The sequence below is a fragment of the Carya illinoinensis genome, chromosome 1 (assembly GCF_018687715.1).
Source record: "Carya illinoinensis cultivar Pawnee chromosome 1, C.illinoinensisPawnee_v1, whole genome shotgun sequence".
Lineage (NCBI taxonomy): Eukaryota > Viridiplantae > Streptophyta > Magnoliopsida > Fagales > Juglandaceae > Carya > Carya illinoinensis.
The window spans coordinates 7,341,235-7,351,034 of record NC_056752.1 but is presented as its reverse complement, the minus strand read 5'-3'; the positions used below and the strand labels follow the sequence as shown (position 1 = coordinate 7,351,034).

At 37.3% G+C, this 9,800-nt stretch overlaps 1 protein-coding gene, 1 long non-coding RNA gene and 2 other non-coding genes across 5 annotated transcripts; 3 read left to right on the top strand and 1 right to left on the bottom strand.

Moving 5' to 3' along the window:
• The first annotated feature begins 278 nt into the window (after nucleotides 1-278).
• Nucleotides 279-5,317, top strand: LOC122308520. Of its 2 annotated transcripts, none has more exons than XR_006242061.1 (2): nucleotides 279-616; nucleotides 1,767-5,317. It is a non-coding gene; the product is annotated as an uncharacterized LOC122308520 (long non-coding RNA). The 2 variants fall into 2 exon arrangements; XR_006242060.1 differs by having other exon boundaries at nucleotides 1,035-5,317.
• On the top strand, nucleotides 3,006-3,099 carry LOC122293989. The gene has a single exon (XR_006237431.1). It is a non-coding gene; the product is annotated as a small nucleolar RNA snoR128 (small nucleolar RNA).
• Nucleotides 3,437-3,521, top strand: LOC122293995. The gene has a single exon (XR_006237434.1). It is a non-coding gene; the product is annotated as a small nucleolar RNA snoR128 (small nucleolar RNA).
• Nucleotides 5,318-7,889: 2,572 nt separating the features above from the next.
• On the bottom strand, nucleotides 7,890-9,398 carry LOC122308510 (mitochondrial uncoupling protein 5-like). The gene has a single exon (XM_043121878.1). The coding sequence runs from the start codon at nucleotides 9,036-9,038 to the stop codon at nucleotides 8,052-8,054; it is 987 nt and encodes a 328-aa protein (XP_042977812.1). The 5' UTR covers nucleotides 9,039-9,398; the 3' UTR covers nucleotides 7,890-8,051.
• Nucleotides 9,399-9,800: the final 402 nt, after the last annotated feature.

Here is a 9,800-nt window from a genome sequence, read left to right as displayed (position 1 = left end):
ATAAAAATTTAAAATCATGATCTTTCATCTAAGAAAGATGATGTCGCAATCTCAATTTAAATATATTTACTCAACGAATTGGATTAGTATTTTTTATTTAAATAATGTTAAATATAATCTTGAAATACGTAAATCTGATACACTTTTTTAAAAAAATAAAAAATGAGATTTTTTTTATCAAAAGATTTTTTTTTTTTTTTTCAGATTTACGCATTTTCATTTTTTCAAAAACATATGCTACATAGAAACATAGTGATTCAGTTCTTTTTGTCTTCCATTCTTTTTTTGGGCCCAACCACCTACGCCTGAGGCGTGTCGTCTGGCCCAATACAACAGAAATGATCAACGAGGGGAAAAAAAAAATAAAGGATAAGAAACCCTAGCGCGGTGGACTCTTTAAAATGGGAGCCGTGCCATCAACACCAGATCTGAGTCCGTGCATTCCAGCCTCCGCTCCCCAGATATGGAGCTCCGTACGGCAACAGCAGCCATCCCAAACGTCCCCAACTACCACCGCAGACTCTCCGCTCCAAACCCTGTCTACCTCCTCCGCTCCAAACCTCTGTCCCTCTGAGATCGACCATTCTCCATCGCACTGGTCGTGGCCTCCACTACCGTACGTTCTCCATCCTTTACATTTTTGGATTTGCGAAGAAACCCTAGGTTTTCATTTTTGTTCCGTTTCCTTTATTTATGGAGTGCGTTTGTGTTTGTTTTAGTAATTAGCTTCACTGTGCGTTCCTACTTCGTTTCATTGTCCACCAATTTATTCTCGATTCTGTATTTTTGCCTTTTTGTTTGGCGCCCTTTTGTTCTGCTTAAGTCTTTACATTGTGGCGTAGACTGTACTATTAAAGCTTTCAATCTATATTGAAGCTTTAACGTAGCTTTATCAACTGGCATTATATATTCACCATGCAAGGCTTGCTTTAGGTTTTTTTCTTTTTGATAAGTAAAACTCAAATTTTGCTGAATCATAGAAAGAGTTCTGGCCCCGGTACACAGGCATTATAATATGCTGTAACACTCCCCAGGTATTTGATGAAAATAAATTAAGGATCTCTCACTTCGAGGGGAGCACCTCCAGCAAAGAAGAAGGAGAATAGGGAAGAAACTGGAAAATTCTAGTGCATTTCGATGATGGAAAATGCTCCTTACATAGCGATGCCCACGAGATGGGCCTAGCTAGACGTAGAAAATTAAATGAAAGTGATCCAAGTATTAAGGGCCAAGGCCCAGTATCTTTTACAACCAAAGTCAACAAAAGAACTAATAACATATACAGAAATAGTAATGGGCTTAAACTGACCCAAGGCCCAACAAACGTACAGACTTCCAACTCAGTGGCTGAGGCCTGGTACCTGTTCTTGGACTGCGACATATGCTTGCTTGTATACATTCGAATCACTCATGAATCTGATTTCATTTGCTTTTGAAGACTAAGAGTTTCTTTTGCTGAGCTTTTAACCTAAAAGATAGATGCCATTGTACAAGTTTTTAGAACATACGTGAGACACGTTTTGGCGTCCTGGAAAGAAATTAAAGAATCAAGACTATAACTTTTGAGGTTTTATGGTATTTGAATACGGAGTGCTTGATTGTATGGACATTTTATGGAGTAAGGTTGGTAACGTAGTTGACCTTGTGTGTTTATGTTTCATTCTAATATGTAAAGTGATGCCCTCGAGGCAGATGTCGTTGCTATTGTTGTAACTCTCTTGGATGCCCAATAGAAACAATTTTTTAACCAAATTTCTATTATTTAGGGTTTTTCTTTTATACTAATCCGTTGCAAAGAGCAACCATGTCTGAAGAATCATCAAGTCGAGCAAATTAGTGTGTTGATTAAGAACGTGATGGTGTTATAACCCTGGAAGATGTTCAGCCAACTTAGAATAAGACATTCATTGAAAATATGGCATATAGATGTCTCTTCCGGAGATGAGCAAACACAGTGGTTTGAGTTTTTTGATAATTTTCATAATAAGGTACCTTCAAATCCCAGAATTCCATTTTGGTAGACATTGGTGGTCTCATCTAAAACAAGGGAATGCTTCGTTTCTAAATTGAAAAAATAATAGATTGTGTGCTTAAATGGATATTAATAATAATTCAGCATTTGCCAGTCTTTCCCGGGAAAGTATCTCTCTCTTATGTAACCAAATAAACATTTGAAATTAAGTTAATGAAAACGACCAATCAACCTTGTTAATGTTTCTGTGATGTTAACAACCCCTAGGGGTTGGCTCAAGTGATTAAGGCATTGGTCTTGGTGGTATGCTCCCTTCAAGGTCCAAGGTTCGAATCTCAATGGGTGCAAACAATCTTTAGAGGCCATTGGATTGGGGGATTTTCCCCTTGAATTATCCAAGATGCACTTACGGGAAACTTCTTGTTAAATACTTGTGCACTCCCGGGATTAGTCTTGACACTGTTCCCAGACACCCGGTGCCAATAAACAAATATGTTTCTGTGATGTTAACATTTACAATTGAACTCAGATCTTAATAAAGTGTTGTGGTGACTCCTTCACAGTGGTCTATGTTACATATTTTTGTGTTAAATGGTTTTAGGCTATGTGGGGTAGATTATCTTCTGACAGTTTTTAATTAACAAGTATTTTTTATGTACTAATAATGTTCTTATATATATATATATTTATTTATGGGGAAATATTTATGTGACTTAGCAACTTTAAAATATATGTTATGTAAATGTACGCATATATTTCTTGAGGTACTTGATAGTATGAGAGAGAGAGAGAGATGAAGCTAAAATGGCCGGTGATTGTTCAGGTGTACATGATCTAGTAGCTATTCTCTTTTGTTGGATGATTTTATCCTTTTTATGAACGATAATGATTATTATGTTCTTGCACATTTATATATATGTTACTTTTGCATTTATAACACTATTCCTTTTCTTCTATTTTCTTATTCATAGCAAATACAATCAAGAAACTTTATCTTTCATCAGTCTTTTTTCATGAGTTTTAGGGAGAGTGGGTGCTATGATGATGCCTTCAGTGGTTGACAGTGTTCGTGGAATACTGTATGAAACGTCGACAACCATGTCGATCCTGAGCGGTTACCTGAGCACCCCATCTATTAGTAGTTTAAATAAATTGTTACATCTCAGTTTTTGTTCTTTTCCTTCTCCCTTGTTCCATATATTTCATCATCCCATCATTTTGTTCCTTGTCCACCTGGCTTTATACTTTTTAATGGTTTTTTTATTTACTTGTATGTAAAAGTTAAGTGTGTGTGGACCTTGCACAAACGCTTGCACCTTGCCAATGGTACAAAAATGAGTCAATTGGGACTACAATTTGGTTATTTACTTCTCTGTCCTGATGTTAGACGCATTGAGTGACCAACTTTTGATATTTCTTAAATATTTTTTTTACTTCACATCTTATGATTAGAACAGGAATTAGTTGCTATGATGATGGACAAAACATTACGAAGCTTTCTATATATGGTTGGTTGATGAAAGTCAATCCTGAGCGGTTACCTGCGCAACACGTGATTCCTTCAAAAAAAGAGCTTCCTCTCCATTTATTTATCCTTTTTTCCCCTTTCATATTTGGACTTCTATGACCTTTTGTTGGCGTTCAAACTTATCTTAATGTTCAATCCCTCTACATTCTACAAATGTGCATGTGTTTTTTATTATGTATCTTATTCATTATGTATTTATTTAAAAAGTTTTGTAGATCTCCCCAAGATCACGGTCTGTTCATCATGACAGTGACTTACTTTCGTACTGCTTTCAATCTCTTTTTATGTTTAGACTTTTTTCAATCATTATGTGATATTTTAATTTAAACTTTATATTTAAAATTTCTTCTTCCCACCCCCCTCCCTTTTCCCTGTGGGTGTAGGGGGTTTGAGTCTCTTTCCTGACATACCATATGGCTATGTAACTGCTTCTTGTAACTTTTGTTTTAATTTTGTCTCTCTCGCTCTCTTTTTTTGGTCTGGAAATCCTGCAGGGTAATGTTGTCCATTTTGATTATGTATGCCTACCCCTCCACTGTTTATATCATTAAGGGAGTTTTTGTTTGATTAGGTGAGCACTTGGTCAACAACATGCAATTATTGACTCCCTTCTGTGGGTAAAATATAAATTTAAGAAGTTAAGTTTCTTAGTTTGTAACAGAGATTATCAGCCCCCACCATTAAAAAAAAAAAAAACCTGAACATTGCTAATCTTTGTGGCTGGTTGCTCTGGTATTTTCCTACTTTGGAGAACGCCAAGCACATTCGTATTATACATGAAAATGACCAGAGTTTTTTTGTTTAGATTGCACGTATAATGTGTCAAATGTTTCTTCAAAAAAAAATAAAATAAAGTCATGTAATGGGTCAATGTTAATACTAGCAGTCAAATTGCTGAGTGGTTTTCTAATTCAATTACCATATTTGATAGCCATTTGGTTTTTGTTACATTGATGCCTTGCTTAGTTACATGCAGTTTGACTTGGACAATGCATATACTATTCTTTTATATGGTGGCAGTGCCTTGTTGCCCTGTGGTTAGCATCAACCATTGTCAGCGCTACTGATTCTATTCCACTGGTGTGTATTTTGTGTTAGGTCTGTTGTTTCTTGGAATTATAAACAAGGTATTCCTTGTAATCTGATAAATTGATAGTCAAATGTAATGAAATCAGTTTCAATAAAATATCTTCTTTAAAAAATATATATATATATATTGTAATGAAACCAGTTTCCCTAGTTGATGGAAGTTGTGGGTCTCTGCTCATTCTGGTTCAGATATTGCTATCTGATCTTTGAGTTATCTACTGAATGTGCTGGGTTTTGAATTAATCGCCTGCTTTTATCAGCTAAAATTGAAGAGCTTAAGCGAGAGATTCTTGGTTCAAATGGTGATTGACATGGAGTCACCAATTGCTTTGTTTAGGTATAAGTAGGGAGCAATAGATAATTAATAGTTAAGGCGATATATTTGTTACCTTTTTTCATTTTCCACTGAAGATATATGGATAACGAGTATAAATTTGTTTAGTTAGTTGTGTTTAACTTGGTTGATCAGGGAGGGATGAATATTCGGGTCATTTTGCTTTGTAACTATATTCGGTGGTACGATTTCTTGTGTGATCATGGTAAAGGGTTCTAAGGGTAAACATGCATTTGTCATACTAGACCTCTCGGAATAGAGGAAGAGAGAAACGGAGTTGTGTGGCATTGCTGGAGATATCCGGATGTCTATTGTTATGCGATCTTTGAACTCGAACCCAGAATCATCTGGACAAGGATATAAATGAAGTGGACGTATAATTTAGCGTGACCAATGTGTGTTTTGGTGAGTTTGTCAATCGAATCTTTGTTAGGCTCACAATTATCAGCACCAGATGAGTAAGAATCATTGGAGATTCTCTCTCAAAAGCTTAAAGAATTGATAGAATAGTCAATAATACTGGTAAAAATTCATTAAAATGGCAATTTTGGTCTTAAGCTGTGGAAGTGGTCGTGATTCTAAAATTGCATACCTTTAAGGTTTGGTTTGGAGTGATCTCACCTCATTTCAATTTATCTTATTTTATCATTATAATTTTTCAAATTTTTACATAAATAATTTAACTTTTTTAAATTTTAAAGCAATAATAATATTATTTTATTTTATTTTTATCTTTTATCTAAAATCATCTTCTCTTAATTTAAACTAGGCCTAAATTTAAATGAATGGAGCCCCACATTTTTCCTCTCCTTACTGGGTCTTTCTGTGGTTTATTATTGGGACTTACTAAGGACGTACCCATAACCTGACTAGGAGACTAGAATTATTATGACAACTCAATTACATACTAGTGGTGTTGACTATAATGATGCCTATTACAGAAGTTAATACTTTGTTAATTGAGATCTTTTAGAAAATTATTACCAATCTTCTAGTTCAACGATATCCTGAGTATGTATACTTTCAAATGGAAGAATTATACTTGTAGTATGAAAACGTGTTGTGTTCACAGGAATTAGGCCTTGTTTTGTTATACAAATGAGATAAAAGTTGAATAAAATATTATTAGAATATAATTATTTCATATTATTTTATTTTGAGATTTGAAAAAATTGAATTATTTTTTATATTTTATTTAAGAGTTGTAATAATGAGAGGAAGAGTTTGTGAAATGAAGCTTCAGCGTGTTCTGGAAGTCTTAACTAATTAAATTACCACAACCTAAAGTCTCTTCAAGGAAAGAAAAAGGTAGGCAAAACAAATTAATTCAGACTGGACATTTCAGAACAAAATAATGCATGCACCAATCAGACTTGCGTCATTAGAGAAGAATATGTTCAGTAGCTTTCTCGGTGCATCCATATTCACTGACTGCATATATTCATTGGGTTTCCCCCCACATGAGCTGTCCACGTGGACGGTGGAAATTCAGTCTCAGAACCTCGTAATCGAAGGAGAGCCTATCACGGTGCAAGCGCAACCTGCTCCATCATCTGCTGCAGTGGCTGCTCAAGCTCTCAACCATGGGACAATACAAGGAAGGAATCATGCTTTGCTACAGACAAATAATGCTGCTTGCAACATGGACGAGCTTTCTGGGGTCCCCCAAACAGTCTCCAAAAGTATAACATCCGTGAAAGATGCGTCTTGTAGCTAAGAAAGCATTTTGGCAAGTGACATTTACATGTTGCATTCCATTAAAAAGATGGTGCAAAATGCATATAAATACAACTTGGATGGACCCCACGCCCAACGCAATGTTCCCAAACGTGCTGGATTTGTGCTTGTCCATATGCCAAGAAATAAAAATTTTCACGGCTACCGATTAAAAATGCCAATTTTTCTACTAATTTCTCAAATGCATGCAATCCTCTTTTCCTGAATTATTATATTCATTCATATCAATATAAATCTCCACGAGTTTAATGAAATATTTTGGAATTTTTTTATACACATTATAACAAGCCTCGAGGTAGCTAAATAGAGATATAAAGCATAGACAACCCTTCATTTCTTTCAATAATGTATGGTCCCCCATTCTCAACAGAGTGGTCGACATAACTATGTATAACGTACGAAGCAACTTTGGACCACTAGAAATATTAATTGAGGTGGTTGGTGCTTACCATCTGCCCCTCAATTAAGTTCAAATCATAATCCATAAAGCGCTTTCTACTTCACTGTTTTAGCTCAGGCCATTACACAACACAACCTTTCAGTGTGATTCAGATTTTCTAATTTTCCAAAGATACTTTAGAGATGGGATTTGTCTTTAATCCCCTATCATTTGTTGAAAATAATTCTTAAGATTTAGACAAATGATCACATTTGATTCGGTCAATTACAAAACCGCGTTCTTGCATAACATTATTGTTTAGCATTTATGATCTCCACCTTACGTTCCCACAACTAGAACAAGTTGGGACAACACTCTTGCATAACATTAATAGCTAATATGATAAGACAATATCCCCTATACAAACTTGCAAGTTGCAAGTAGAAGAATAAGGCTATGATTCATCACAAACTCTTCTCCATCTATCTCAAATCAATCTTTGATAAAATTCACTATTTTTTCAATTTACTTCGTACATTTAAACTCATGTCACAATTTATTTACTTTAAACACGTCTCAATAGGATCTACAAAATTCTAGCACTCACATATCAACTCAGATCACCTCATTTTCCAAACATGCCTAGATGATCAGATGAGTACAAAATCTAAGATCAAACAATTTCTATCGATTAATCTTCCCGGTATGGAGGATCGTCTAGAAGGCAAGTTTCTCGATATTTTCCTTTTCAAAATTGACATTAACAAATGAAGCCATCATTTAATTTGTAATCAAATTGAACTTGTCATCACCTTAAGCAAGCAATTCTAATCCGAAAAGAAACATTCCGTGGAGGAAAATAAAATCGCTTATTAAATTATATAAAAATACCAAATTTGTCGACACATAGCTGTTTTTGGGTACTCGAAATGTCAAGTAACAGAAAATTAAAACCAAGTTTATTCTAAAAATCTTCGTCGTCATCTTAGGGGATATCATAATCAAGTAATCATCAGAAATCCTTGAGCAATTTGCGAACCTGCTCGAGCGTCACGAACAGCACGACAGTGAAAGGTCCCTGTCTCGAAATGGTCGGCACGAACCCCTTGTACAGCGCCATTGGGCCCTCGGCTCGCACCGTCTTCAACGCGCAATCCAGAGGACCCGAATACGGAGGCTCCGCTCCTGGCTCCACCTTCATGTTCATCACCCTCGTCTTGATCACGTCCACCGGATTGGACGCCACCGCTGCCACGAACCCCGCTGCGAAGCTGGCCGTCACGTGGGTTCCTAGCCCGTCCTTCATCACTCCCTTCGCCAGTATCGTCTCCTTGATCTGGTCGTACGATGCCAGCTGCGAGGCAGTCACCAGCATCGCGCGGTTTATAGTCAGGGACGAGCCGCGCCACAGGCTGGGGATCCCTTCCTGGCGGGCCATGCGGGTTATGGCGTCGACTACGCTCGTGTAGTTGCGGCGCTGAGCCAGGGGGAGCCGCCCGTCGGCTTGCATACGGACCATGGCAACGTCGGCCGGGTTGCCCACGGCAGCGCCGACCGCACCGGCTATTAGCCCCGCCCCTATCTTGCTCCCGAGCGGCAGGTTTCCGGATTTGGGGTCGGCCCACTTCTTTTTCAGGATGTCGTAGAGGCCCATTCGAGTCGTCGAGTAGAGACTCTGTCGTAGGACGGTCGCTGAGACGCCCGAGAACAACGCGCCGACACCTTCCTGTTGGACGATGCGGACACCTACGGATATTAGGCCCGCACGCGCCGCCTGAGTAGGCGGGAGAGGCACGTTGATCGATCCCGGAGCAGAGAGCGAGGTGGTTTGGAAGGCGAGGGCCGGGCGGAGGTTTTGAACCGCAGCATTCGCGGTCGGTTTTGGAGCATTGGCTTCACCTTGGAGCTGCATTCGGACCTTGAGCAGGTCCAGAGGGTGGGTGGCACAGCCTGCAACAATTGAAGCGATGCCTCCTTCAACAAAACCTTTCAGACCCATGATCTTGAAACTAATAAATTTGCTGTTTTTTTTCCAATACAAAGAATAGAATAAAAGGAAATTAATTTCAGAATACTCAAGGGAAAAGCTTGAGAAATGGTAATAAAAATCTTTCAACTAATGAAAATTGCAACACCAGTTGGGGTTCATATCACTGGACACAAGGATATGGGAATGGAGGCCCAAGGCTATGGTGGAAGAGTGAGGAACGCTGGGCCTCTGAGACATATGCTATCAGAGATTGGTTTGTTTGGTTGAGAAAACGGTAAGGAATGAATCTATGGTTTGGGGAAGACGAGGGTGGGCAAGGACAATTTATAGGAAGGTTAAAGTGCTGGGACCTGACTTTGGTTGGCTCGGGAAAGGTGGTGGAAATGAGGTTCTTACGCGAACTCCTTCCCCGTGCGAACACTACGAAACAGGAACAAGTCTCCTAGTATCATTACGCGGTCGTGGGGTCCTTCCTACGACTTTTCTTTTGACCTTTTTTTTTTTAAGTTACTTTTCACTTTTTGTTTTTAATTTTTTTTATTTTTATATAAAATATAATAAATAATTTAATTTTTTTAATTTTAAAATAAAATTAATATTAACAAATTATATTATAATAATATTTTATTTATTTTTTAATAAAACATCTAATCTTATAACGAGACCTATTTGTTCACCAAATAGTGATATTTAAAAAGTTTTTATATTACATACTTCTCTATAATATAATTTAATTTATAAAATTTTAGATTTTATTTTTTAAATTAAATT

Excerpts from the sequence above, each read along its gene's own strand:
- LOC122308510 (XM_043121878.1), bottom strand. The coding sequence starts at position 9,038 with ATGGGTCTGAAAGGTTTTGTTGAAGGAGGCATCGCTTCAATTGTTGCA.